We start from the raw sequence: 27806 nt of genomic DNA, 5'->3' as shown, positions 1-27806 counted from the left end.
CCCCGGACCCAGAACCCCACACTCGCCTCCTGGCCTACTCACCCCACGCTCAGATTCACAGCTGCACCCAGACCTACACGCACCGACTGTATGCGCACACTCACACACACACACACACACACACACACACACACACACACACCCCAAGACACAGGCGCAACACAGATCACTTTCTCCAGGCCCAACAGGTGCAAAGGCTGCAGCCCGGGACCGTCCTGACGTTGCTGCCCCCTGGTGCTGAGTGTGCAGATGCTCCAGGGGTTCCCCCGCAGGTAAACATTTTCATTCTTTGCATCAATTTTGAAAAACTACAACAAAACTACACTTCATTGCAAAGCATCGCTGATAAAGAGCATGAAGAGCCATCGCACTGGGGATGTTACTTCATGAAGTCCGTGGTTTCTGCCGGTGTGGGTCGAGCGCGCGAGGTCCGGTGGGACAGGGCGAGGCCCCCTCCCCGCATCCCCCACGAGCCCGCGTCGCCGGCCACAGGCCCACTTTTGGGACCGCAAAGCGATTTCACAGTGTGGGGAGGCCCGCCGGCCCGTGACTTCCCCTGTGCCGGGGCCGGGCCACAGCGCCTGCTGTGTTCTCCGCGCAGACGCCTCTCCTCTGGAGAGCTCAGGCCTCTTCCGCACCCCAGGCCTGCAGGGGCCCCCGGGCGCCCTGACCCACCGCTCAGGTACTGATCTCCCCCACCTCCTGGCCCTGCAGGCTGGGCTCTCCCTCCCACCCCCCAGCTTGATCACAGCTCTTTAGTTGGGCAAATGAGGGGAGAATGAAGGAGTGAACGAACGGGTGGGGGAGCTACAGGAGACGAAGGCTCAGCGGACCCACTGGGGCTGCTCATGGGGACGCAGGCACCCCCAGGGAAGGCAGCTGAGGGAACATGCGGCCAGAGACTGGAGGGTGCTGCTGCAGACCAAGGAGCCCTGGGGCCTCCAGAAGTAGTAAGTAAAGGTCCCCCTCAGCAGCTTCTGGGGGTGCACGGCCCCGCCATGCCCTGATTCTGGACTTCCACCCCGGAGCTGTGAGGAAATCCACGCCCATGGATTTATGACTGGCCCTGGGGAAACTGAGGCCCACGGCCACGCAGCAAGGGCAAAGCTGGGACTCAGGCCAGGCTGCATGCAGCAACTCTGGGCCAGTGCTCCCAGCTTCTCCAGGCCTCACACCGCCTGCCACACCGTGAGTGCAGCAGCACCTACACCCTCCAGGAGGCCCCTCTGTAAGATGGGAGAAGCCTCAATCAGCGGGTGCAGGAGACTCGAGCAGGGTTGTGCCGGAGCTCAGCCTGGCTTGGCCTGGAGTGAGGGAGAGACGGTGCTGCTCCCTGCCAAGGCCTCGGAACCAGGCGCCGGGGGAAGCCAGTTACTCTGATGGGACTTCCCGCCCCTCCCCGGAAGGGCACGTCACTCCGCTTGGGGACCGGGAAGCATCTGCCATGAACTGAGGACAACTGAATCCATTCTTGACTTAAAATTTAGTAGCTCTGCACTCCAGACACCACCCGCTTCTTCCCACCCCCTAATACGCCATTTCACTTCTGTTGTTGTGAGAAAAAGGTAAAAAGCTCCCACACGAATATAGAATATTTTATTACTCTTTCCTGCATAACCGTAACTGTCTCATCCACAGTACGGAGTCTCGCGACGCCTGTGTCCACGTGAGGTGGGGGCCGAGGCCCGAGGCTCGGCCGAAGGGGACCGAAGTTCTCTAAAGACCATAGTGGTCTCGGGCAGCAGGTAAGCGTTAGAAAAGATTTAGAATAAACTTATTCAAAATTCCTTTATTGTGTTTGATCACATCTATCTGATGTACCAAGTATCTGTGATACTACACTGAATAGAAATAATTAATTTCAAATTGTCCAGGGACACCACAGATCCTTCCAGATGGCGGGATGCGGGTCCCCCCGCCAGCCCCTTTCAGAAGCCACATTCCTCCCGTCACCAGCGCACGCCAGCGCTCTGAGAAAAGAGTTTTCTCTGCAAATACTCCACTAATTCAAGTCTCGTTTTCAGCACTTCGATCTCAAAATAGGGGATCTGCAAAGGGAGGAAAATACATGTTGTCAGAGTGTTGCAGAACCCGAAGCGGCCTGGGCTTCTGGTGACCCTGCTTGTGTCTCACAGCAGCTCCTGGAGGGCAAAGCCACAAGGGGGAGACCCGCCCCACCCCAGGCCCCCTGCTGTGCCAGGTAAGGTGCTGCCCTCAGGCTGCCCCTGAGCTCAGGTGCTTGGAGAGGGGCGGGGACAAGGGAGAAAGGCAGGAGGATGTGGGGGGCTGGGGCAGGGGACAGTGGGGGCAGGGGACGGGGCTCAGAGCAGGCCTGGCCGACCAGAGGGTCTTGAATAAGGAGCGCAGAGGGGCCTCCCTCTCAGGCCGGCAGGAGGGGGCCACAGTGGCATCTGAGCACACCAGACACCAGGGCTGCGAGTTTTAGGAAGATGAGTCTAGGGCTGTACGAGATGGAGAGGGAGCAAGTGACCCCGGGGACGCAGGGAGCAGGCCATGGGTAGTGCCCTGTGGCCACCCCACCCGGGCCAGTGACTAGCCCAGGATGGGAGCGACCAGGGTGTGCAGGTGCTGCTGGAGGGCTTAGCGGGCACCTTCTCCATCCTTTTCCTTTCACCCAGAGGAAGGAAAATTAGCAGGTGCGCTGGCACCTTAGTGATTTTAAAAGCAGAGCTAAAAGGGAGGCGTGAGGAGAAGGTGAGCAGAGCAAACAGAAGCGGAGTGCGGCACAGCCCAGCGAGAGAATACGGAGGGTCTCGCTTTCAGAAAACTGCAGGTTTGAAAATTTTGGATTTCAAAATACAATGAGGAGGTTTACGCCTGATTCACAAAGCTGGCATTTGGACTGGACGCAAGGGCCTTTCTTGGTCCTCTGGGCTGGCAGAGCACACGGGAGTCTGGAGAGGGACACCTGAACCAGCCATCGCTTTTACAGAGAAAACTGGTGCCATCGTACCTGAACCACCTGGTACCCCAGCAAGCTCAGCTGTCTCTGCTTGATGGTTTCCCTCCCCAGCAGGTGCCTGCTAGTCATGCAGAACCTTTTCGGCCCATCGATGCAGAGCGCTAGCCTGGAAGATGGGGAGAGACAACAGCTCAGGCCTAAAGCAGCACCTGGGGTCGCTGCTCCTGCCCCACGTGTTCTCAAGTAATCCACGACGTGCGGTTCCTCTTCTGTTGGGAAAGGGCTCGATTTCATTACACTCATGTACGTAAAATGTCACGAGGAATTTCCAAAAACAGTATAACGCAAAGCAGGGCTCTCATTTCCAGAATCGTGACTGTTTTTCTCACCTTCACCATCACTGCTAATAACCCTGAGAAATCTCTTAACGTAAGACCCGCCAACCCCAACGGTTTTCTTTACCTTTTATGCACATCTTCATCAACTGTGAATGGCAATACAAATCCTTCTTCATCTAACTTAATTTCAACATCTGGTGAGAGAAGAAAGGAAAAATTCTTCGTGATACCCTCATCAACACTATCTTCCTCTCGTCCTGGTTCTGACTCCGTCCGCACCGCCTTTACCAACGGGGCTGAAGGCTGCAAAGTAATGACCACACCAGACAGGTGAGACTCTCCACAGGCCCCAGCACCCTCGCCAGCCTCACGCTAAGCAGCTCCCGCTCCCCCAGGAGGGCTGGCCCGGGCTCACGGAGCGCTGGCGTCACGCCCGCTTTCTCTCTGTCCACTTCCCTCCAGACCGGGAAGAAAACCTTTCAGGTTCAGCAAAGTCAGACACCTCTGACCCCGCCACCCCCACCCCACCCTGCTAGGGCCCCCCAGAGCAGGGGTGGCGCCCACACTCATACCCAAGGCTGGTCCCTGGGCCCGGGCCAGCTCCTTCCCTCCCTGGATGTCCTGCGGCCCTCAGGGAGGAGAGGCGGAGGGGAATGAGCTGGGGCCCCCGGAACCTGTGAATCGCATCTCCCAGAACCCCCCCCGCCACGCCGCACCCCGCCTTCGAGGGCCAAGTGCATGCCCTGTTTGCGGAGAGCTCTGCTGGCTGCTGCGGCCCATGCCCCTGGGAGGCCAGGACAAGGCTGGGCACAGACCACAGGACTCCCCGCCTCACCTATGGTGTAGCCGAAGGGTGTCAACACCTTGGAAGCAAAATAGCATCTTCCTCCTAGAAGGTCAATGAGCCCAACCATCACGGATTTATACAGCCGGAAGTCCATGGGGGTCTCCAGGGAGCAGCATGGAGTGAGAAATGACTTCACCTGATATCTGGGGAGGAGCCGGGGACCCTGAAGACAGTGGGCGAACACGAGCAAGGAGAATTAGATGCAAACCTGGAGAATAAACGTCTGAGCCGAGGTTACAGGCGAGACACTGCCCCAGTACCAGGACAACACCCCCCTGCGCTGGGCGACTGCCCCTCACAGGCCGCAGCCCCTTCCAGGTGAATTAAAGATCGAAATACAATAAGGCAAATACTTCTTAACGTCAGTGAGATATTTTTATTGCCTTGCGCATGTCTTAGGCTAAGAAATACAGGAGCCATGAAAGACATATCTGATGACAGGAACTTCTTGGACAGCCAAGGCATCTTAACAATGTTAAATTAAAAGGAGAGGAATTAATAGCTAGAAACAGGAGGACCTGTGTGCTATGGACAGAAGAGTCAGGTCCATCTTCCTACAGCATGTGCTGGGACAAAAGAAAGAAGACCCAGGAGAGAGGCGGGGCGTGTGCGGGCAGCGGTGGTGAGTGGACGGCCGCCAGGCCCTGCAGTCCACTTCGCGGGCCCGGGAGCGGGAGGGGAGTTGCGGCCACCAGGACGCCAGTCCACAGACTGACACGTCAATGAGTAAAAGCTCCGGGAAGACAGACCTGGGGCGTTGTTCTGCCCAGCCGACAGACAGGGGTACCCGGAAGCCCATGGAACGGCGTGGCGCGGGGCCCACACGGCAGAAAGCACGTCTTCTTGAGATGTGCTGGCACAAAAGCCAAGGGGACTGTGAAAGCTGTCCCGGGGACAGAGAAACCGCAGCATCTAAATCTTTGCGCACAACCAGGCAGAGAAGCTGCTTTGACACTGGCCCGCAGGCAGGGGGTGGGAGGGTGGGGTGCGGGTGTGCAACTATCCCCATGTTATCTGCTTGGCCCCAGGGCAGCTGCTGGAAAGCTAACGCTGCTTGTTTTACGTTCTCAGGCCTCATCCTGGAAGCAGCCACTCTCCCAGGGAGCAGGGTGGGCAGCCTGCTGTGGGGCTCGTTCTGACTGCACGCCAGGCGCGGTCAAGTTAGGACACTGAGTCCTACAGGAAGCACTCAGCGTGCATGCAAAGGTGATGCGGGCCTGTTCAGGCCAGAGACACAGTTGCGCAGCTGCGGGGAGCCCCGCCCCCTTTACCCCCATGTGCGTCTCGGAGCTCGAAGACTCACAGGCCGGCCCCTGCCACAGCCTCACACCATGCAGCACAGCAGGACATGGGTCCTTCGAGGACAGTGACTCAGGAGAGGGGTCGCTTATCAGAGAAGGACTTGGAAGATGTTGGGGTCCGGCAGGGACAACAGCGACCACCCAGCTCTCACCTTGTAGAAAGGGCACTCCAGGACCGAGGTCACGAAAAGCTGGGTCAGTTGTGCGAGACTCAGTCTGTCCAAATATGGTTCCTCGTCTGAAATGAGAAGCTTCCTGGTCACCCCTGGGCTGAGTCGGCCCGTGTCACAGAGAAATGAGCATCGAGCGCGACGCCCTCCGGCGCTGGCTCCGGCGGGGCGCTCTTACACCGCCCCGGGAGGGCGTGTTCTTGCTTGACGGGACAAAAACTCATTTGGACTTCCAAGAACTCAAGTTCCTAACCGGAAAACATAACTAAACGCAATATAATATGGATGTTGAATTATGTCAATTTGCTTTGCCTGTGGAGATCCCGGTTTTTGACATATTTGATTGACTCTGAATTAAGATGAACACCTCTGTCTTCCCCCAAAAAGCTACACAGCTGTTCTCATCAAAGCGCTACACGCTGAGACTATTGTCACTGCTGCCACGCACATTGCTGCAAGAACACCCTCCCTCAGCCGGGGCGGCTGAGGGCGCACCCAAGCTGTTGCCTGCCTCTCTGTGGTGCTCGGTGCTCTGGCACCCTTGAACCCTGTGCTTGTACCAGCACCTGCACCCTCGGGCGTCCCTCTGGAGACACAGGGGACGTGACCACGTCTCAAAGGCTGATTTCCCACTCTCAGTCGTGACAGCCAACTCACCTTGCAGCTGTTGAAGAAAACAAGGACTGAATATTTTTGGCATAAAGTTGACTGGATGGCGTTCAATAAGCGAACACGAATGCAGAAGTTTCAATAGTGCTTTGGGTGGGAAACAATTATATTGCGTGAAGAGTATATCTTCGAGCTTCCTAAATAAAGCAGGGGCATTTGGTGGCAAGTAATTGAGTTTCCCAAATGGTTCAATTAGCGCTGAAATCTGGAGAGGTGAAAATTTTTCTGAATGCTGAACGAAAGTCTCTGCGACGGCATTCATGATGGGCTTAGAAAGAATGCGCTTCTGCCCGCAGTACTCCATGACCCTGCTCACCAGCTGGGGGTCCAGCGCCAGGCAGAGGGATGCCACGTGCTGCTCGAGGCCTTTCGTAAGGAACCGGTCGCTGTGCCCGAAGTAGATGAAAGCGTCCAAGACTTTTTCCAGCTCTTCGTTGGTGAATCGGGGGATATGCCTCACCACGTATTTCCCCAGCTTTATAACCAGAGGGAGCGCCTGCGTCTGATCAAGAGCCACGAGGGCGCTGAGCATCTGGCTGATGGATTTAGGACTTAGGTTGGCAACGATGGAGAGAGAGAAGTCGTTGATCTTATTTAGAAACTCCTGGTGCTGGTCTACTTTTTCGGAACACAGCTGCAGTGTTCTATAAAGGGCCACGACATCCTCAGGGGTGAAGTTTCCCCAGTTCTCACCCTGCAGCTCATCCTTAATCAGTCCAAGCATCGAACAACCTGGACCTTGCAGTTTAACCAGACTTTCTGCAAGAACGCAGAGACTGTGCACGTCCAGGGCACCCCTTTGGAGGCGATGCTGGCATTCAGCCACCAGGTTCGGTAACAAGCTACTCTGGGGACCCACATTCAGCAGCGTGAGGGCTTGCAAGGTGGCCACCAAGCCGGTGTTTGACAGGTTGGAGGGCTCCCGCTGCACCTGAATGCACAAAGCTTGAAAGATGCTGTTCTCCAGGATTTCCTTCGGAGGCCCTGGGCCGCCGCCTTGGTTCTCCATTTCACAGATGCGCTGGAAGGCTCCGGCCGCCATGCTGTCCGGCAGCGCCTGCAGGGTGCTTATAAAACCTAACACTTCTTGTGATGAAGTGAACCTGTGTAGTCTCCTGTAGAACACCTGCTCGTCGGCGTCTTTCAGATCGCGTGCAAGCCCGCCGCAGTCAGGCACAGGGGCGAAGCCCGGCGCCTCCAGGGGGTGCAGGTCGTTTCCATTTTCCGAATGGAATTTTTGACAGCAGGCGTGATGGAAGCGGACCCGGGCAGGCCCAGGCTGTCGTGAACAGACCCAGGGGCACAGCGGCTCCCTGAGGCGCCTGTGAACGTGCGCGACGGGCTGACTTTTCAGAACAGCGCGCGCCCCGCGCCTCCGAAACTCAGTGAGGTGACAGAGGTTCCTCCGCAAGGTCATCAGAGCCATGCCCTGGCCTCTCGGCTGCTCCTGGATCGTGACCAGATGAGAAAGACACACGGTCAGACACACGGAGAACCTCAGCATCAACCCGTGATTACCTCAGGGGGGCCTCAGAATGTGGGGGCCCCGCCTGGGGCAGGCCCGCCTCGGGGCGCAGGAGCACGCTGCGCCCCGGGCGACGATCGCGTGGGGAGCGCCCCGAGCCCGCGCACTACTTGGTCTTATTGCATCTCACAGAGGAGGACGCTGAGGCAGGGCGCGGACACGCTGCGCGGGGGCGGCCCAAGCCCGGACAGGTCAGCGCCAGGGCGCGCGGCCAGGACTCGGCGAAAAGGCCCCGCGGAGCCGGCTCCCCGGGCGCTGGGCTCTGCCCGGGGCGGGGGCCGAGAAAGGAGCAGCTGGCGAGCGGGCGGAGACGCGCCCCGCCGCCCGCGGGCAGGAGTGGGGGCGCCGGGCGCGCGGGCAGGAGTGGGGGCGCCGGGCGCGCGGGCAGGAGTGGGGGGCGCCGGGCGCGCGGACAGGTGGCGGGGGGCGCCGGGCGTGCGGGCCGGCGCGGGCGGCGCAGGGCGGGCCCCAACGCGGCACCCCGAGCCCGCGCTCCGGCCCCGGCAGGACTGGGGGGCAGGACTTGGGGGCAGGACTGGGGTGTCGGGGCGCCGACACCTACCGACTCGGCCCCCGGAAGTCCGCGCAGCCGTGGACACTCGGGCCTCCCGGGCTTCCGTACGCGCTCGCCGCGCCGCGTCCGGGCAGCTCCGTGCCTGCGCACCACGCCGGCCCGCGCCCGCGCCCTGTGATTGGCCCGCGCCCGCGCCCTGTGATTGGCCCGCGCCCTGTGATTGGCCCGCCTCCTCGCGAGCTTCCCAAGGGTCGCGCTCCGAGCATGCGCGCTGGCCCTGCGCGGGCACCGGGTCGCGGGCGCCGGGGTCCCCGCGCGGCAGGTGAGCACCCCGAGTCCCGGCCGCCCGGCTGCCGTGGCTCGAGGGGGCGGCGGCGGGGCCCCGGGGCGGGCGGCGGGGCCGGGGCGCTGTCCTAGGCGGGGCCCGGGCCGGCGGGGCGCGCGACTCGGGGGACCCGGGCCGGGGGACCCGCCTCTGAGAAGCGGGGTGCGGGGGCGGGGAAGGCGCCGACCCCGCGCCCCCGGAGTGAGGGAGGCCGCCGGGGCGCTCAGGTCACCCCGGGCGGGGCCGACGACGGCCAGCGGCGCCGGGGCCCTGCGGCGGCCGGGCTCCCCCTCCGGGCCTGGCTCGGCCCCGGGCTCGGGCGCCCCTCGCCGCTCTGGGGGCGCTGCTGCTGCTGCGGCGCGGACGCCGGGGCGGGGCCGCGTGACCCGAGCCCGGCAGGGAGGGCGCGGGCCCGCGGGCTCCTCGGGCCGGGGCGGGGAAGCGCCTGGGCGCGCGGGCCGGGCCGGGCTGCAGCCCCTCTGGGCGCCGGCCTGCGCCCGCCCCCGCCCCGGCCCGGGCCCCGCCGCCCGCGGGCAGCCCTCGCTCCTGCCGGCGCCGCCTCTCGCCGGTCTCAGCCGGGTGAACCCGCCCGGCGCCCGCACCCCACTGGGGCGCCGCCGTCCCCAGCCTCGTGGCGGGAGCGCGGAGAGCCGGGTGCTTTCTCTCCTCGCCTGCAGGCGCTCTCGGCTCCGCGGCGGTCCTGAAGGTCCCCCCTTGTGAGTGGGGTCCCCCCCTTGTGAGTGGGGGCTCCCCCTTGTGAGAGGGGGCCCAGCATTCAGCGCACGGTCCGGCCCCTCCGTCTGACCTCCGCGCCGTGGAGTCGGAGCCCCATCCCGTGCTCGCCGCTGCGGGGACCTAGCGCAGGCCGGTCACCCGCCCCTGGAGAAGCTGCTGACCGGCAGGTGTGTGTGGGGTGTTCATCCCGGCGGGGATGGCGCCTGCCCTGGTGTGTGTGGGGTGTTCATCACGGTGGGGGTGGCACCTGCCCAGGTGTGTGTGGGCACCTGCCCAGGTGTGTGTGGGGTGTTCATCACGGTGGGGGTGGCACCTGCCCAGGTGTGTGTGGGCACCTGCCCAGGTGTGTGTGGGGTGTTCATCGTGGCGGGGGTGGCACTTGCCCAGGTGTGTGTAGGGTGTTCATCGTGGCGGGGGTGGCACGTGCCTAGGTGTGTGGGGGGTGTTCATTGCCTCGGGGATGGGCACCTGCCCAGGTATGTGTGGGGTGCTCATCATGGCCATGGTGGCGCCTGCCCAGGTGTCCTGCTTGCTGAGAAGGCGCTTTCCCTCCCGCCCCCAGTGCAGCCTCCGGCCTGGCCACACCAGGGGATGCGGCGGTTTCTGCTGCTGTTCGCCTCGCAGCGTGGCCAGGCGCAGGCCATCGCCGAGGACATCCGTGAGCAGGCGGCAGCGCGCGGGTTCTCCGCGGATCTGCACTGCGTCAGTGACTCGGCCCAGGCAAGCCTCTCCCCAGAGTGTTCTGTGCTGGGGACATCGGGGTCGGTGTTAACACAGCAGGACGCTACATGCCGTCCGGGCTTCGTGTTTTTATTTTACACTCAGGAATTTCTTTTACCGCTTCTAAGAGTCCAGCGTTTTATTTTTTTCTTAGAAAAAGGTATACATTTGCATTAGAGTAAATAATTTCAAAACCCAAAACAAAGACCTACTGAGCCACAGTGGCGGTCGTCCCAGCTCCCCGTTTGCTGGGCGGCGGGAGGTGTGTGTTGCTGGGCGGCTGTGAGGCTGTGTCCACAGCCCCCGGCACCTGTCTTGCCAGTGGGTCCCAGGGCCCTGCCCCATTTGAATTTAACAGAACAAACCCCTCTCCACTCGTGTATGAATTCCTCTGAGCGCAGGGCCTCCGGATGCTTTTGTGAAGTAGAATTTAAAGTAGAAGTGTCGGAGCTTGGAGAAGACTCGCTTTTAAAGGTCAGGGACGGCCTTTACCTTCGGCCTCCCTGGAGGTTCCTTTCTTGGGACGTGAGATCTCGGGTGATCTGTGCCCATTTGGTCTGATCGAGGCCTGGGGAGGATGCTGTTGTCCGTAGCTCAGGCCATCGCAGCTAGCCGAGGCTCTGGTGCACACAAGGTGCCGGCCACTTGGCGCTCAGCTTCCCCTCGGCCCTGCCCTCCCGTGCCTTCCCCACCTTCACAGCTCGCCCGCATCTCCAGTGAGAGCTCTGCCGTCAGCAGGAGCAGGGATTGTGATTAGCCACCAGCTCGTTGCTCCATGCAGCGTGGCCGGGGAGGCTCCTGACCTCGGAGCTCTCCCGACTTGACCCGCGCTGTGCCCTTCTCTGCCCTGTGCGGCGGGCAGTGCCGGGGCTGGGTCACCGGGACCCGAGCCGCTGGCCTTGCTGCCATGGGAGGGCGAGCAGGCCGGAGCCGGCGCTGCCCGACCCGACACCCTTGTCTTGTAGTATGACCTGAGATCCGAGACCGCACCCCTCGTGCTGGTTGTCTCCACCACGGGCACCGGAGACCCTCCCGACACTGCCCGCACGTTCGTGAAGAACATACAGGACAAGACGCTGCCAGCCGATTACTTTGCCCACCTGTGGTACGGACTGCTAGGTGTGCACCTGCCTTGAGCTCCTGCCGCCACATCCTGCCGGCTCCGCCCCGGTGTCTCTCTACCCCGTGGCGTGTAGTTGAATGGGCTTCGTCCTTCTGGCTTTTGATATAGTTTAAGTTTACAACACACACATAGAGAATGGGCTGTGTTTCCTGGAAGCCCCCGGGCTGCACCCCCTGCCCCTGCACAGCCTCGGGAGGGGCGTGCTTGGCCCCAGGTGCGCGTCAGGCTTAGCGCGGAAATGCTCAGCGACGGCTGGGCCTCGTCCCCAGTATACTGAAACCCCAGCCTCTGAAGAGTTGTCGCTGCCGCGTGATTCCTGTTTAGACCAAGCAGCGACCGGCCCCTCGATGGTGGCCTTCGGTCCTGGCACGCGGGGGTAGGCTGGGGCCACCTCCATTGAGTCTGACTCCCCGTTTCCGGGTCGGGTCCAGGTGTGAGTATTTGCGAGGGCTCCCGGGTGACTGTGGCCAGTGCTCGGGCAGCGCTGGCCGAGGCTCTGGGCAGGGTGGTGAGGACGTGCAGGTCCAGGACCCAAGGAGTGAGAAAGACACGGAGGGGCACCCGGAGGGGATTCAGGCCCAGCTCCCCGGCGGGTCTGCGCCTGTCTGAGCGCCTGTCTGAGCGCCCGCCGGCGGGGCTGGGGCTGCCCGGCACGAAGGCTGTGGCTGCCTCAGTCGCTGCTTAGAATCTGGCCCGAGGGCCCCGGCCTAGCGCCGTCCTGTGTTACGTCACCGTCGAGAGTATTTTAGGGCACTTCCGATTTCTATTAGGGCTTTTCAGATTCCTTTATGTTTTGAATATATGTTTACAAGTTGTCAGAAAAAGTTACTGAACAGCCGGGCCTGCAGCCCCCCACGGCCCTGGTCCGCCCCGGGCCACGCGCCTGCCCGTCCTGCTCCTCCTTGCTGGGAACTGCGTGGACGTGATGAAGCAACAGAAACTCATGCTTTGGATTTCAAATTTTTAGCCAGATACGAAAATGTTAGTCTTTTTTCTCTTACCAGAAAACAATAGCGATTCCTCATTTACCCTACACGGGGCTGTGCAGGATCAGCAAACGCTTTGTGTCTCGGTGACCCTCTGCCCCTTGGGTCTGGGTCAGTGACTGTCGGGGGCAGGGAGAGAAGTCGGGGCTGTGGGACCCGCTCGGCTTGGCTGTCGCCTGGAAGCAGCCTGTGGGCCTGGCTGCGCCCACTGGGCATCGGCTTCTGGGGAGACGGGTGGGGGAGGCAGCGTGGCCCACAGGCTCCATCTCTCGCCCCCTGCACCCGCTCAGTCCTGCAAATGCGGGCGCTGTTCCTGTTCTGAGATTTCCCCATTTTTACAGATTCACAGGGGCAGGACCGTGGCAGCTCTTTCTGCCAGTGCTTGGAGAGCACGCGTTTTGCTCCCGTGTGCCCCGTGCTCCTACTTTGTCCAGTGGGAGAAGGTGGCAGCACACCCGGGTCCTGACCCAGGGCTGTGGGCTCGCGGCGGCGGGCGTCGCGCTGCTCTGCGGGCCGTGCCCTGTGCTGGCTGAAGCCCCGGGTCCGCCCCGCAGGTCTGGGTGACTCCGAATACACCTACTTCTGCAACGGGGGCAAGCTGATCGACCGGCGACTCCAGGAGCTCGGCGCCCGGCGCTTCTACGGCACAGGACACGCGGACGACGGTGTGGGGTGAGAGCGTGTCCTTGGTCGCTCCGTCGCGCGTGCACGGGCAGTCAGCTCCCGGGGCTCCCGCCAGAGCAGCATCCTTGACAGCCAAGTTGCCTTGGGGTTTTGGCCTAGGACCCGAGCCGCGTGCCGGGCCTTGAGTCCCTGCTCCGCTGACTCCAGCGCCGCTCCTCGCCAGCGTCTGCCGGCGGCTGCCTTCTCGCAGTGGCTTTTTTATTTGTGACGTTGGGTCAGCTTGGGTCCCGGCGGTCTTCCTCAGCAGAACCTAGCGTCCGTTTAGAGTCACGGCCCCCGAGATCACCGTCCTCCCGTTACCTGCTGCTGAAGTGTCCTCATCTCCGTCTTCTGGCTTCTGTCTGCTCGTGCCGTGGCGGCCGTGGTGCCGACGAGCACGTCGCGTTCTCCTTAGTGTCGTCCTGAGCGTTTCGTGTCCCCTGAGTAGTCATCGTTGTCACGCTCTGGGCAGCTGCTTAGCTTTCTGCCAGGTGGTGGACGCCAGTGGGCGCTCAGGCACCTGTCTTCCTTTCCATCCACCCGTGCAGTCTGGAGCTCGTGGTTGAGCCGTGGGTGGACGGGCTCTGGGCCGCCCTCTCGAAGCACTTCGCGTCCAGCCGAGGAAGCGCGATGAGCGGGGCCCTCGCCGCCACGGCTGCCTCCGCAGAGTCCGCCCCGGGGCGGCCGGGAGCGCCACCACTTGAGGCCCAGGTGCAGCTCCTCAGGCTGGACGAAGAGGAGGGAGGGGGCGCTGCCGTCTCGGAACCAAGTGCAGCCAGCAGAGGTGGGGCGAGCCCTGCGACTGGAGCCCCCGAGGCCTCCCTGACCTGCTCGGTGCCCCCGCTCGCCGGCGCCTCCCTGAGCATCCCCGTGGCGCCTCCGGAGTACCTGCAGGTGCACCTGCAGGAGTGCCCTGGCCAGGTGAGCAGTTCACTTCGTGCTTCCTGTCGCAGGGTCGCCGGGCATCGGCTGTTCCTTCCTGATGACGTGGTGGTGGAAGGCAGGGGTCTGCTGGCGGCGGGCCCCGCCTGCATGTGGACAGGGCATGCCTGGGGCCCGGCCGCGCCCCCCACATTGGCCTGGCTGCTTCCGCACGTGAGGCCCAGCCGAGGCGCTGCCACCAGGAAGGGCACTGGCCGTGCCCCAGGAAGGGCTTCTGTCCTCAGTTATGTCTGTCCTGAAGACGTAGATGCTCAGGCTCAGCTGCTCTGCTGTGTTGGGGGCTGGCTTGTTGGTCTCTCATCTTGAAGGCCAGACAGTCGGGCAGGCTATGGGCAGCCAGGACATGGCCTTAGCGACCAGGCTCAAGGGCCTGTTCACAGTCCCGTCTTCCCTGCGGTGTGCTCTCCCGGGGCCCTGGGGCCCTTCATCTTGGCAATGTCACACGTTGTTCTTGTCTGCATGGAGACTTCTCCCCCTCTCAATAAATATGTGACTTTGGGCCTCCCCGGTGGCGCAGCGGTTGAGCGCTGGGTTGCGAAGCTGCCTGCAGCCTCAGCAGCGCCGGTTCAATTCCCGGCTCCCCGGCCACCGGAGGAGGGTCCCACATGGCCTCAGACCTCTCCTGCCACCCGCTGCTCCCCTCAGCAGTGGACCTCGGTCCTTCTGCCTGCTCTGCTCCCCCCTTGGCTCTGGTGAATTCTCTCACCCTCCCGCGCTTCTGCATGTACCCAGTGCTTGTATAAATAAATAAATCTTTAAAAAAAAAAAACACAAATTCTTGTAAAAAAAAAAAATAAATATGTGACTCTAAGGTGGGGAGGTTTTCAGCATTAAGTATTTTACGGGAAAATGCTAATATCTGAGGTTTCAGCATGTTTCAGAAGCGCTGCTGTCTGACAGACACACCCAGAATCCTCCTGGGAGACTTGGGGGTCTGTAGTCCCTGGCCTTAGGGAAGAGCAGCATCCAGGGGGCTCACAGACCCCACCAGCCCAGCCGGCAAAGCAGCGTAATTGAAAGTTGCATCTGGTGATGCCGTCACCTCCGTGTCTCCAGGAGGAAAGCCCAGCACCTGTGACTTCTGCGGAGCCGGTTTTTCAAGTCCCGATTTCCAAGGCGGTTCAGCTGACCACAAACGACGCCATAAAGTCCACTCTGCTGCTGGAACTGGACATCTCGGTGAGCCACAGATGGGCCTCTTGGGGTGTCCTGTGGAGACGTGCAGAGGCTGGGGGTCTCTCCCACACGCAGGACTCCCGTCTGCCTGGGGAGCTGCTGTGTCCTCCTGGAATCTCCTGCTTCACCCTTGTTTCAGAGAAGGCTGGGAGGCTGGAGGCCAGAGGCGCCTGGCCGTGAGAGGACGGCATGGCTGCCTTACGTGGTCGGCTGAGGGCTGGCAGTGTCAGGAGTAGTCCCCTGTTAGAGGGGTCTCAGAAGGGGCCCCACACTCTGCTCGCGGTTAGAAGCAGTGCAGAGGACAGCCCTGGGTGTGCCCTCAGGGGCAGCGCTGCTGGGCTTCTCTTTCCCTTAGGAACCTGCAAAATCATGGCCTCCCCCAGGTCGGTCCCACCTGGACATTTTACCTACAGTCCCCAGGGGTTGTGCGCTGTGACCTCTGCTCTCCAGCCCCTCCTCCCACCCACCCCACCCCGGCCAGGCCACGGAGGTCAGACTGGCCGACGGCCCTGACGCTGCTGGGTCTCGGGCCCCACCTTTGCTGGGGAGGGTCCTGAGCATCCAGCGGGGTGCGTGGAGCAGGGGCGACTGGGACCGCCTCCTCGATTGTCGCTCTGGTTGAAGAGACGAGACGCGAGGGGTCCATGTCTCCTTGCCGAGCCGTCTGTACACCGGGCGTCTAATGCATTTCTGTCAGGAAGTCGCGAGGGGTGACGGTCCCTGGGTCCGCTCCACCTCCCTCACTGCCGGGGAGGGTGCCTGTGCGGCCGGCCAGCCACAAGCGTGCTGGCACCGCCGCAGGCCCGGGGGAGCCCCACAGCCCGGCTGGTCACCATGACCAGGCTGGCGGCCTCGCATTTCAGTGATTCACGCTCAGTAGGGAACACGGCACGTGTCCTTCACCTTTTCCTCCCAAAGAGTAAGACAAGAAACAGCACCAGGGCAGACAGCTCGGTCTCGAGCTTCCTTTGCTCGTGTGTGTGCATGTGCCTGTGTGTTCCTAATCACTGTTCCACATTAGTGAAGCGCTGCTGACTGAGGGCCCTTACTCGGAGAACGAGGAAGGCCTTAACTTGCAGCCTGACTACGGACTCGATGTGGCTGGGAACTATTTTAAGCTGAGCATGTGCTTTAGTTTTTTTACAATTAGTGGTATTTTCTTTGAAATTCATTAAAACTGAATTTGCGATGACTGAAACTCTTTAGTCACTCGGGTTTTCCTCGTGTGTCGGTTCCCTTCCAGAACACAGACTTCTCCTACCAGCCTGGCGACGCCTTCAACATCCTCTGTGCCAACAGCGACGCGGAGGTGCAGGGCCTGCTCCAGCGGCTGCGGCTGGCGGACCATGGGGGACACCGCGTGCACGTGGTCGTCAGGGCTGGCACCAGGAAGAAAGGTCAGCTCTGGCCCCGTCCTCCTTAGGGTGTGGCTGGCCCAGGGACGGAGGAGACCAGTGCCAGGCACCCTGCCCGGCTCCAGCCAGCACCCTTCGGGGGGACGGGCAGGCGATGGCTGTTGAATCCTCCCCTTTGGCGCCAGTTAGGCTGGAGGAGACGGTGCTCCCCAGGCTTCTCCCCCGACTCCCCAGACTCCCCGGGCAGCGGAAGGGCGGGTAGGAGAACCAGGCCAGCGGGGGGCCCATCTGCCGGCTTGCTGTCCGCATGGAGTGTCCTGGTTTCCGTGTCAATGTGTTAAAATGACCCTGGGATAAAAGTTTATAATTTTATGGACTTCAAGAGTTGCCATCGTAGTCCTCATAGCCTGTGTACCACCGCTGATTTAATGGACAATAATTGCTTTTTCCATAATTAAAGGGAGTTTTTGTTACTTGCTTACAGCCTTGACTAGAATTTAGTCCAAAAACTCTTCATGCGAGTGACATGTAATTTTAGGGGGCCACTGCTGGCCTTTGTCTCTTTGTCCCTTGTTGTCAGCATGTTTCCCTGCCCTCGGCACTCCTGTCATGCTGGTCCGGCCGACGTGGCGTGCAGGGCCGGGCGCATGTGCGTCAGCTCTGACTGCTGGGGCCGCGCGGCAGGGTCGAGGCCAGACGGCGCGTTCCTTGGGAAGGTAACCCGTCTGCTTTTTCCTTTCCTGTGCCCGCCTCCGACCCGCCGCGGAAAAGGAGCCGCCTTGCCCCAGCACATCCCCGAGGGCTGTTCCCTCCGGCGCATCCTCACCTGGTGCCTGGACATACGAGCCGCGCCTAAGAAGGTATCCTTGCTGCTTTGGGGAGCTTGGAAAGTCAGCTAACTGCACATGGGATTTATTGAGTGAATCTGATCTCTGCCCTTTGGAAGCCCGGGGTGTCTGCCCCTCACAGCCTGTTTTCAGGGTTTCTTCCCAGAGTGTGGGGTGTGGTTTTAATTGTCGTAGACAGATAGTGAATGTTGCGCTTTTATCGATTTTTATGTTAATGTATTGAAAGGAGACTTACAAGATAGGAACTTTTCTCAGTCTCGTTTTTCAGGATTAACACAATGTAGCACTTTTAAGTTGATGGTGAAAGGACCCCAGGAACCCCTCACCCCTGTCATCCTGTGCGTGTGACGCCCTGTCCTGCCCCGTGGCCATGAAGGCAGGTCCCCTCCCACCCCAGCTTACTGCTGAGACCCCTTCCGCGTCTGCAGGGTATTGCCTGGTGGATTTGGAGCTAGAATCATCCACTAGATGTCAGTATCGTGCCAGGAACTAGAGCTGAAAGCTACTCGCAACTGGTTTCTCCTGGCCTTGGCGGGCGGCGTGGGCAGAACAGAGGGCCTGGTTTCCCCGCGAGCCCGGGGGTGCCATTTTCCAGCCGCCCTGGCGGTGTGGTTTCCGTCCTGCTCCGCAAGTCCCCTCCGTCCTGTGTGTGCCCCTGCTGGGCTAGTTGGCCTGTCGCGCACAGATTACTCCTGGGCTTCTCCACTGGCCTGTGGCCCAAGAGCCGGCTGGGTGTTTCTGGTGCCCACCGCCTCCCTCCCCAGTGCCTGCAAACAGGCACCTAAGAGTGGCCAGAGTGGGTCACCACTGTTACTGGCTGGGCAAGTGTGCGCCTGCGACAGAACGTTGAGTCGGGCCTCTCGGTGGTTCTTACTCCATGTACCTGGCGGGTGATCTGAGATGACATCAGACTCGGAACGGATGAGGTCAGCTTAGAAGGAAAGGTGTCCAGAAAGAATCTAAACCTGGAGTTTTCCTAACAGGCTGACAAAGGCAGGTTCCGTTTCCTGACCTCACAGGTGGCGGTGCCCTCCCTGGTCTTGGGTGTGCACACGTCCCCAGGGAGGGCCTCTGAGCAGGAGAGGGTGGTGGCTTAGACCTGCCTTCTGGCTGTCCGCAGGCCTTTCTGCGTGCCCTGGTGGACCACACCCCCGACCCTGCCCAGCGGCGCCGGCTGCAGGAGCTGTGCAGCCGCGAGGGGGCAGCCGACTACAGCCGCTTCCTGCGGGACGCCCGCACCAGCCTCCTGGACCTCCTCCTGGCCTTCCCCTCCTGCCAGCCCCCGCTAAGCCTCCTGCTCGGTAAGTGGGGCCGGGCCACCAGCACCCAGGTGACCCTCCCGCTTCCTCCCACACCCCAGAGCTCACAGCCTTTCCTTACTCTCGGGTGAGTCACAGAAAGGAAAATAGCCAAGCCTGAGTATTTCCCATCCTTGAAATCTTGGCCTCTGAGTTTTGGGGGTCATGACCTTATTTCTGGTTTGACAACTCTGGACTCTTCTCCCCAGAAAACCGCACACTGCCCTGACCTGGACGCCTACTCGGGCCCTGTTGCCCTTGGGCTTAGATTGCAGGAAGGCAGGATGCCTAGTTTCTGGCGCTAGGAGTGAAAGGAAGGCTGTCGGCAACGCTTTCACTTAAACCCAGGGACTGTACGTGGCCTGTAATGTGGTTTAAAATTGAAACAGAAGCTATTTTGAATATTCTAAAGAAGACAGGCAGGAATCAAATCCAGACCATATGTGTTTTCATACCTTACATATAATGTTTTCAGTAAGGTGAACTAACACTTGCTCGTTTCCATTTTGTAGAACACCTGCCGAAGCTGCAGCCCAGGCCGTACTCGTGTGCGAGGTACTGATGCTGAGCATGGCGGGGTGTCCCCCCCCAGTCTGGGGACTCCCAGCTCCTGGGTTGGCACAGACCGTGCTGCGGAGACTCGGCGGGTGGTGGGTCTGCAGCAGAGGACGAGGAGGCCGTCTGGCTCTGTCCTCCAGGCAGCCCGGGCTGTGGGTGCTGTGTCCCCAGGGGGCAGTGGTCGAGGGGAGGGGGGGCCCCGCTGCCTGGCTGGGAGCAGAGGTGGGGGAGGGGCGGGGCGCGTGCATCTCAGCTCGCAACGTCTGCCTCGTGGTCTCCAAGGGCGGCAGCTCCTGGGAAACCGGCTGGAAGTTTCACAGGCAGTTGGAGGGGGGGGGTGCCCCGGAGGAGGACACCGTGGTGGAGGGCTCCCCCGAGTCGGTACTGGTCCCCACGGGATTGTGTGTCTTTGCAGCTCAAGCCTGCTCCACCCGGGGAAGCTTCGCTTCGCCTTCAGCGTGGTGGAGCTCCCGTCAGGCACCGCGCCGCCGGCTCCGCGGAGGGGCGTGTGCACGGGCTGGCTGGCCCTGCTGGCCCAGGCGCTTCTGCAGCGGGCCGGGGGCAGCCCGGCTCCCGAGGTACGGGGGTGCATGCACGGTGTCGCCAAGCTGGGGTCTCACATGTTTTCTTTCTTCCTCCTTTGCCATTTTAACAGAATTTTTTGACTCCCGGGTGTTCAGGCTCTAGAGATACAGAAGGACGGGATTTAGGTGAAAACTCCAGGTTTCACCGTGTTAGCAACACCACACTTTATTGGGGAGCATAGGGAGTGTTAGCAGTAGCGCCATCACACCCCCCCCCAGTGCAGGTACACAGTGCCCTCGGGTGTGCCCCCATTGCTCACAGATGTTCCCCCATCACTAGTGAGTGCCCCCCATTGCTCACTGGTGTCCCCCACTGCTGGCAGGTGTGTGTCTCTATGAGCAGGTGGCGCCAACGCCTGCCGTGTCTTGCTCCCTCACCCTCTGATGTGAGGAGAGGGTTGTCACAGCTCACGCTCACGGGGGCTTCTAGATCTGGACCCCCAAGCACAGGGCTGCCCCGACCCCTGCCTCTGGGAGAGCCACGGGGAGTGCTGCTGTGGGCCTGCAGCAGGAGCCAGCAGGTGTTCTGCTCTCCTGCTGCTCAGGCTGGGGTGCACTCCCCAGGCCGCCTCCTTGAGGCCTCCCCTGACATGGCCGCTCCCACCATGTCCTCTTTAGCCTCGTTTCGTGGGACTTACCGCGTTTGTGTTCGTTTATTGTCTTGCCTTCCGGGGTGAATGTAACCCGTCCTCATACCTTTGCTGAGGTATTTCTTTCCAAACTTGTGGCCTTTGTTTAATATTCTAGATATCCATCTCTCCTCGAGCGGCAAATTCTTTCCACTTACCGGATGACCCCTCTGTCCCCATCGTGATGGTGGGGCCGGGCACTGGTGTCGCGCCCTTCATTGGCTTCCTCCAGCACAGGTAGGCCTTCCTCAGCACAGGTGGGCCTTCCTCAGGACAGGTAGGGCTTCTTCACAGGTGGGCCTTCCTCAGTGCAGGTGTTTCTGTCCCGACACCTCACTGCAGATCACACTGCCCTTCAGAGCCCGTTGTAGTTACTGAGGACTCACGTTGGTCATAAAGTCTCAGTTTGTGTTTACCGTGGAAGTTGGTCTGGGCTTCGCAGCCTTGAATGAACCCCATTCCACAGGTGCCCGCGGGTTCCCCTGGGGGCTGCTGCTGCTGGAGAGCACGGCGTTCAGTCCAGGGACCGCGAGGGGGGCAGATGGGGCCGCACAGACCGAGCTGGTGTGCGGGGGGCATTTCCTCATGGAGGCGGCTGCGTTGCTTCATCTTTATACTGAGCATCTCGACTGTTTCACTCAGGGAGAAGCTCCAAGAGCAGCACCCGGATGGACACTTCGGAGCCACGTGGCTGTTTTTTGGCTGCAGACACAAGGACAGGGACTACCTGTTCAGGTGCTGTGTGGCCAGGTGTGCCCAGGGGCCTGCTGCAGCCCTCAGCCAGGGACGGGCCTGCAGTGACCGTGCGTGTTGTGTTTCAGGGACGAGCTCCGGCGTTTCCAGAAGCTGGGAGTCCTGACGCACCTGAAGGTCTCCTTCTCGAGAGAGGCCCCTGCGCAGGGGCCGGGGGTGCCGGCCAAGTACGTGCAGGACAGCCTACGGCTCCACGGAGGGCAGGTGGCCCAGGCCCTCCTGCAGGAGCGCGGCCGCCTCTACGTGTGCGGGTGAGCGGGCGTGGCGGGGCACAGGCGGGCCGAGAGTCTCGCGTTTGGGGTGGGTCGCAGTGAACAACCTCACAGACATGCAGCAGCCAAGAGGCGGCTAATGTCAGGGACGAGGTGGTACAGGTGAGGCCTTTCGGGGAGGGCTGTGCCACCTCACGTGTGGCCGGGGGCCCCTGAGGCTCTCCCCTGCACCCCGGTACAGCGGCCGGTACTCTGGGCACATGTGTGAGGCTGGTGGAGACTGGAGGAGCGTCTGGGGAGAGCGTGAGCATCCAGTGCACCCTCATCCAGAGGCGGCTCCTGAGCCCTGGAGGCTGGCCCTCAGGCCTGGGCAGCCCAGCGGGTAGCGTCCCAGCAGTGGTCAGAGGCCAGGCTCAGCCAGAGACCCCACGGCTCAGCCCAGGCTGGGCAGCAGGAGCAGACAAAGCACTGAGGGCACCGCTGCGGGGGGCCCAGGGAGGTCACACCCTGAGATGGGGAGGCTGCAGGCTGTCTGTGGCCCTGACGTGGGATAGGCACGTGGGTGTCTGAGGGGTGCGATGGCCACTGCAGACAGCTCATTCAAGAAATTGTTCACCAGGGGCCCTGGCAAGTTCACTTCCTACCGTGGAAGCCCTGTCCGATGCGCTCCACATCCGGGTGCCCGCTGAGCACTTCGGCTAGATCTGATGGTGAGAGCTGGGGAGAGAAACGAGGTGGTGCCCACCTCGGACGGCTCAGTCCCATCGGTCGGCCCAGGTGCAGAAGCTGGCGGTTCAGGAGAGCCCTGTGGGAGCGCATGGGATGTTAGTAATGGGGCGTGAGAGAGAGAGAGGAAGGAGAGCCGGTCAGGACCCCTTCCCACAGGGTACTTTGAGGACTGGGCGAGGGTGAGCCGACAGGAGAGCAGAGCCTGAGCGTGAAGCCCTCCGCTCTTGCTGAAGGTCAAGGCCGCCTTGGAGGGTGTGTGTGGGAGGCCTTTGCCTAGGGCACCGCCCCCGGTGAGGGCCCGGGTGGGGGTGGAGCTGGGGGCTGTCAGGAAAACTTCCCAGAGACATGGTGGGGGGGGGGTGTTCCTGGGGGTGGTGGGAACTAGAATCATGAGTCGGAGGATGTGTCTTACGTATCGATACTATTTTACCTTTCAGAGATGCCAAGAATATGGCCAAGGACGTCAACGACACCCTCGTGGAGATCATAAGCGCGGAGGCTGGAGTCGACAAGCTGCAGGCGATGAAGACCTTGGCCACCTTGAGGGAAGAGAAGCGCTACCTTCAGGATGTTTGGTCGTAAAATCAGGAAGTAACGGAAGAGAATGAAGCGTCTTTGGCTGCAGGTACCAGAAGATAGTTTCTCTGAAGCTGAGACTTTCACTATTTTCAACATTTAAAAAATACTTTTTAAAAACGTTTTGAGCAGAGGGGGTCGCCCAGGCCCTCCCCGTGGCCTGTAGGCCTGAGCTGAGGCAGCCCCCGCCCCCAGCGCCTCCCGGAGCCCTCGGGTCCTGGGGAACAGAGGCCCCAGCCTGTGAGTCCACACCCCCGCCGCGGCTCCCAGGGCGGGCCGGGCGCCGAGTTGGCTGGGAGGAGGGACCCTGCACCATGCGCCGCAAAGGGAATGTGTCCATTTTATAGGCGATGCCCGGGAAGAAGGTCACGTTACTAGATGTCGGTCACACATGAACAGCATATCTGACTACGTATTTATAGAGTTTTATCAAATTATTATTTATTGCCAAGAGTATTTTTCTGATAAAAATCTTTTAAGATAATGCTTGTAGGGTTTTTTTTTTAATCATGCTAGAAAGGTGAAGTATATTTTGAATTTCTCTTCTGGCAGGTGCTCTGTCCGTTTCTCCTTTTTAACCCCCCAGTTCCAGGCTCTGGAAACATCTGTGTTCAGTGTACAGGCCCCGCATAGACACTTTCTAGCAAAGCTGCAACTCAGCTCCTTTCTCTTCTGTTCCTTCCTGTCACTCAAGCTGGAGCCTTGCCTTAAATTAATGACAATTAATATCCTTATTTTAAGCTCCTGCTGTGGGTTGATTTTTACTATCCCCACACGCTTCTATTGAAGTCCTTCAGCCCAAGGCGCTGATGGTGGGAGTTGGGCCTTTGGGGGCGAGGCTGTGAGACTCAGCCCCCAGAATGGCTCAGTCTGTGCCCCTCAGGCCCAGAGAAGCCCCTCGGCTCCCCCACATGCGGACACAGGAGGAAACTGGCTCTCTGCCCCCGAGGTGGCCTCGCACGTGTCCCACAAGAAGTAAATGTCTGCCCTTCACGAGCCACCACCCTGGCCTTAGGCGATGCCACCTGAGGACTGAGACAGTTGCCAAAGACAGGGTCCCTGGAGAGCAGTCAGGACAGAGCAGCAGTCCGTGATGGCTGTTTCGCTGGGCTTTAGTCCATGTTATTTTTCTTATGGAGACTGGCATTTAAAAAAATCTCTACCTGTCCAGGGCTTCTGGTCATTTTGAAAAATTAAGGATCTGCGGGAAATAAAATCTTTTGATTTGATAAGGCTTTGTGGCCATTATATTAGGCTCTGGTCTCATTTTGAGAGAAAAAATCTGAAAACAAGGGGCAGGGAAAGGTACTACGTGTTGTCACACATGGTGCTCCATGTCACACACGTGATGCTCTGCATCACACATGGTGCTCCGTGTCACACACATGAGGCCCTGTATCACACATGGTGCCCCGTGTCACACGTGGTGCTCTGTGCCGTGTGACCACATGCACACGCTGCACGTGCCGGTCAGAGCAAGCGCAGGCACTGGAAGGGACCGCAGTGTCCTTCCCGATGATGACAAAACCTCCGGGAACTGTCCACAGACCTCTGCAGAGAAGGGCCCCCAACCGGGAAGTGCTGGTCACACGTGGGCCTGACCACAAAGCCCCAGTGCCTGGCATCTCAGCTCCCAGGGGGGCCTCACTATCCCTCAGCACGGCCCGCAGGCAGGGGTGGAAGCAGGTTGTTTGCGGTGGTGTATGGGGCAAGCCTGGGTCCATCACCCAGCTTGCCCTCGCCCCATGCTCGGGCACGGGGCTGCTTTCGGTCAAACCTCAGGCACCTCTCAGGGGCCTTGCTGGATACTCTGACCTCGTTCCTGAGGGCGTGGGGATCCCTCTGCAATATCTACCCAAACTATCCTGAAAACCGCTAGTTTGCAAGGAAGAGACCTTTTCGACCTCAGTTACTCATAAAATCAGGCCACTGTTGGCCCACTGTCTCGGATGTCCACCCCAGCCCCCTCCCTGGGCTCTGCCCTCCCAGTGAGACGCCCCACCGCCTGCTTGCCCACCCCCGACCTTCTCAGCACCTATTAGCACCTGTTGTCAGTAACGAACTGCACGTGAGCGCAGCGGGAGCTGCTGTAAGAGGCTTTCCTGACGAAACGTGAACTGCACGCAGCAGTCTACAGATGCGTGGTGTCCACACTCACGCATTCCAGGCTCACTACGGGCCCCAGGCAGCTGGGACATGGGTCAGACTACCAGGTGAAGGGCCAGGAATCTGGATCTCAGCTTGGGCTAGATGAGATATAAGCTGTGCCCAGTGACCTGGGCACCCTCCCTGGGTTCTAGGACACTTGAAATGTGTTAAAAAATTGACCATGAACTAGCCCATAAAACTCAACAAATTGCATAAAAGAAGTCTTTGATTTCTGACCCTAATACAATTAAAAATCCACCATAAGGGCCTCCCTAGTGGCACAAGGGGTTAAGACGCAGCACTATTATGAAGTTATCCACAGCCTCTGCAGCACGAGTTCGCTCTCTGCTGGCCAGGGAGCTACCCACATGGCTGCTGTCTCCCCGCTGCTCCCCTCAGCAGTGGATTTCAGTGGATCTGCCTGTTCTGCTCCTCATTCTGTGTGGTGAGTGTTCTCTTCCCCTGCTCCTCTGGTCTATACCCCAGCTCTTGTATGCATAAATAAATCTTTAAAAAAAAAATCCACCATAGGGAGTACAAACTGGTCCAACCACTATGGAGAGCTGTGTGGAGATTTCTTGACCTACTAAACATAGAGCTTCCATAGGATCCAGCAATTCCACTCCTAGGTATTTACCCAAAGGACACAGAAACATCCATTCCAAAGAGCACCTGCACCCCTATGTTTATAGCAGCACTGTTTACAATAGCTAAGCTTTGGAAACAGCCCAAATGCCCAAAAATAGATGACTGGATCAAGGAGATGTGGTCCATATATACCATGGAATATTACTCAGCATTCAAAAAAGATAAACACATGCAATTTGCAGCAACATGGATGGCGCTGGAAGGGATCATGCTCAGCGAAATAAGCCAAAAAGAAAAAGAAAAATACCGGATGGTCTCACTCATAGCAGGAATCTAGAAAACTTAAATAAGGGACCAGGAAAATGAATAACTATAAGAAAGTGAAAATCAAAATCAACAAACAACTATGAACCAGAGACACTCTATGGGGGGTGGGGATCGGGAGGGGAGGGATTGGGGTCAAAATAAGGGGGTTGCAATTGTATGGGGAATATAAAAATAAAATTTAAATTAAAAAAAAAATCCACCATAAAAAGCAACCCACAAAGTCACCAATGAAGAATTTTAATCACGCCGGCAATTCATGGCCAAGGAGGTGACGGGGGCGATCGCAGAATATTGAGGAGGGGTTGAGGGACTAAGCGTGACCTGGACACACCACGACAGGACCCAGCGGGGAGTTTCATTCTTTCCTCAGTTATTTGAGCACCAACCCAGCCAGTTTCTGTGCAAAGTGCTGTGCCTGCAGCCGCAGACGAAACCAGCGAACAGCCCTGCTCTGGGGCTCGTGCGTGTGCTCAGAGGTGCGAGCTGGGGAACGGATAAGTGTGCCTGTTACATGGGATCTGAAAAGGCTCTGGAGGCCTTGGGGATAGGCAGGCAGGCTCAGGAGGGCTTGGGGTGCGCTGTCGGAGGGGGAGGCAGCTGGGTGGTCGGGCGTCTCATTGGGAGGGCAGAGACCAAGGAGGGGCCGGCGTGGACGTCCGAGGCAGGGGCGGGGAGCGCAAGCGGTCATTGGGGAAACAGAAAACATTGGGGGAGACCTGACGACACATCACCTTGGGTCACGGGAGAATTTTGGCTTTTCTCTGAATGTCTGGAAAGCCATTTGTGAAACAGTAGTTTGGGGGGTGACCTCACAGGCTGTGGGGTCTCACTTGCATGCTCACAACTGCAAGACACAGTTCAATCTCGTGCAACAACAACAGGTTCATTTGCAAAGGGGGCTGGGGATGAGGAGAGTTTCTGAGGCCATGCGTGGCCAGCTCCTACCTCAGACAGTGGCCGCAGTGTCCAGGCGTCCACACCAAAAGCTCCGCGTGCACGTGGCGCTGTCCTTCCAGTGGGAGCTACAGGGCCTGCAGGCCTGGTGTGCAGGACCCAGCTCACTGGGCAGCCGGGTGGGCACAGGTGGTGGTCGGAACCAGACAGCTCTCAGGTGGACCAGCGGACCTTGGCCCCAGTGATTACAGCTCCTCAGCGACCAGGTGTCGGCCAGCAGCACCCCAGATGGAGGAGGCTGAAGTGAAGGCCTCAAGGTCCATGAGGGTGTGCGTGGAAGGTCTCAGCGGAGTCCAAGCCGCATCTCCTGAGGCCTGTCCCTGAGCTGCGTCAAGCCTCCCTCGCAGACCCCGCAGGGCCCCGCCTTCCAAACCCGGTTGGTCCATTTGCCAAGCCAGCTGTTGCCAAGACTTGATTGGTGCTGGGCTGCTTGGTCCTAATCGGCGCCAGCGGGAACTTGAGCCTGGTCTGTTTTCAAAACAAGGTCTGGACTCAACCCCAAACCTGTGTGTAGCGCGTCAACCTGCCTGCACCGTCCTGTGCGGGCGCTCGGCCAGCCGGGTTCAGACCTGGCCCACGCAGCCTCGAAACTGCCACAGGTTTTTCTTTTTTGGTAAAACCCAAATCCAGCTGCACTGGAGTGGGCATCAGCGTTGCTGGAGCCAACTTGGCGTAGCCCAGGCTGATGCTGCTCAGCTGGGCCCAGCGCCTGCAGGGAGCCAGGAGCCATGAGGGCTCCATACACCGCGGGAGCCACCTGACCTAGCCGACACGCCGAGAGCTCGTGCAGGTCGTCGTGGCTGAGACTGAACTGAATGGGCTGGGGACTAAGCAGTGAGGCCGCATCGAGAGCCGCATGTTTCCAAGGGCAGCGCTCCACGGCCGCTCCCAGGGGCCAGCGATCTGCATCAGGAACCCTAAGCTGTCCCGAGAGCAGCGTCGTCACAGGACCCCGGAGAGCTTGGAGAGGCAGGACTGCCCACAGCTCCCCCAGCTTCTTCCTGTGGCTGAGCGTCAGCACGACGCGGCTTGTACATCACGAATACACAGGATCGCTCAGGCCACGGAACGCCTTCATTTCACGTGCCCCAAATCGCACAACTGGCGTAACGCGCCCCGGAGTGCCGTGCCGCTCCGTCTACGCAGCCAGGGTTTGTAGGTTTACAGCGAGGCCCCCAGACAAGCGCCTCCGTCCCCCAGCAGCACTGGCAGGTACAGTCAACACAAGTGCGCCAGGCGAGTCTATGAAAGACCAGCAAGCAGACCCAGACGCGCCGTCCAGGGAGGCGC

At 60.1% G+C, this 27806-nt stretch overlaps 2 protein-coding genes across 8 annotated transcripts; one reads left to right on the top strand and one right to left on the bottom strand.

The window, feature by feature from the left end:
* Positions 1 to 1585: 1585 nt before the first annotated feature.
* FASTKD3 (FAST kinase domains 3) lies at positions 1586 to 8373 on the bottom strand. Of its 3 annotated transcripts, XM_037529610.2 has the most exons (7): positions 8336 to 8373; positions 6237 to 7695; positions 5562 to 5647; positions 4097 to 4271; positions 3386 to 3455; positions 2975 to 3089; positions 1586 to 2048 (listed from the first exon to the last, which is right to left on the bottom strand). In XM_037529610.2, exons 2-7 carry the CDS (start codon positions 7672 to 7674, stop codon positions 1950 to 1952), a joined length of 1983 nt encoding a protein of 660 aa, XP_037385507.1. In that variant the 5' UTR covers positions 7675 to 7695; positions 8336 to 8373; the 3' UTR covers positions 1586 to 1949. The 3 variants fall into 3 exon arrangements, with proteins under 3 accessions (XP_037385507.1, XP_037385506.1, XP_037385508.1); XM_037529609.1 differs by lacking the exon at positions 8336 to 8373 and having other exon boundaries at positions 6237 to 7826; XM_037529611.1 differs by lacking the exons at positions 1586 to 2048; positions 2975 to 3089; positions 8336 to 8373 and having other exon boundaries at positions 3414 to 3564; positions 6237 to 7827.
* MTRR (5-methyltetrahydrofolate-homocysteine methyltransferase reductase) lies at positions 2163 to 24214 on the top strand. 5 transcript variants are annotated; one of them, XM_054688306.1, is made up of 18 exons: positions 2163 to 2200; positions 2640 to 3226; positions 3469 to 3591; positions 9290 to 9514; positions 9910 to 10067; positions 11033 to 11186; positions 12731 to 12848; positions 13388 to 13760; positions 14838 to 14960; positions 16201 to 16354; positions 17084 to 17172; positions 18281 to 18461; positions 18971 to 19013; positions 19432 to 19594; positions 20348 to 20466; positions 20872 to 20964; positions 21051 to 21233; positions 22361 to 24214. In XM_054688306.1, exons 5-18 carry the CDS (start codon positions 9939 to 9941, stop codon positions 22503 to 22505), a joined length of 2067 nt encoding a protein of 688 aa, XP_054544281.1. In that variant the 5' UTR covers positions 2163 to 2200; positions 2640 to 3226; positions 3469 to 3591; positions 9290 to 9514; positions 9910 to 9938; the 3' UTR covers positions 22506 to 24214. The 5 variants fall into 5 exon arrangements, with proteins under 5 accessions (XP_054544281.1, XP_037385505.1, XP_037385504.1 ...); XM_037529608.2 differs by adding an exon at positions 21814 to 21904 and having other exon boundaries at positions 2640 to 3591; positions 22361 to 22398; XM_037529607.2 differs by having other exon boundaries at positions 2640 to 3591.
* Positions 24215 to 27806: the final 3592 nt, after the last annotated feature.

This window comes from Talpa occidentalis, unplaced genomic scaffold (assembly GCF_014898055.3).
Source record: "Talpa occidentalis isolate TD23 unplaced genomic scaffold, MPIMG_talOcc4v2.1 talOcc4.6, whole genome shotgun sequence".
Classification (NCBI taxonomy): domain Eukaryota; kingdom Metazoa; phylum Chordata; class Mammalia; order Eulipotyphla; family Talpidae; genus Talpa; species Talpa occidentalis.
Note: the sequence above shows the minus strand (reverse complement) of the source record. Positions and strands in the feature narration are given on the sequence as shown.

Coding starts and splice junctions, on each gene's coding strand:
- MTRR (XM_054688306.1), top strand. CDS start 9,939: ATGCGGCGGTTTCTGCTGCTGTTCGCCTCGCAGCGTGGCCAGGCGCAG. Junction 14,961..16,200: donor TGCTGGAACTGGACATCTCG/GTGAGCCACAGA, acceptor GTTCCCTTCCAG/AACACAGACTTCTCCTACCA. Junction 20,467..20,871: donor ATTGGCTTCCTCCAGCACAG/GTAGGCCTTCCT, acceptor TGTTTCACTCAG/GGAGAAGCTCCAAGAGCAGC.
- FASTKD3 (XM_037529609.1), bottom strand. CDS start 7,752: ATGCTGAGGTTCTCCGTGTGTCTGACCGTGTGTCTTTCTCATCTGGTC. Junction 5,648..6,236: donor TTTTCTTCAACAGCTGCAAG/GTGAGTTGGCTG, acceptor TTCTCATTTCAG/ACGAGGAACCATATTTGGAC. Junction 3,456..4,096: donor ACCCTTCGGCTACACCATAG/GTGAGGCGGGGA, acceptor TTCTCTCACCAG/ATGTTGAAATTAAGTTAGAT.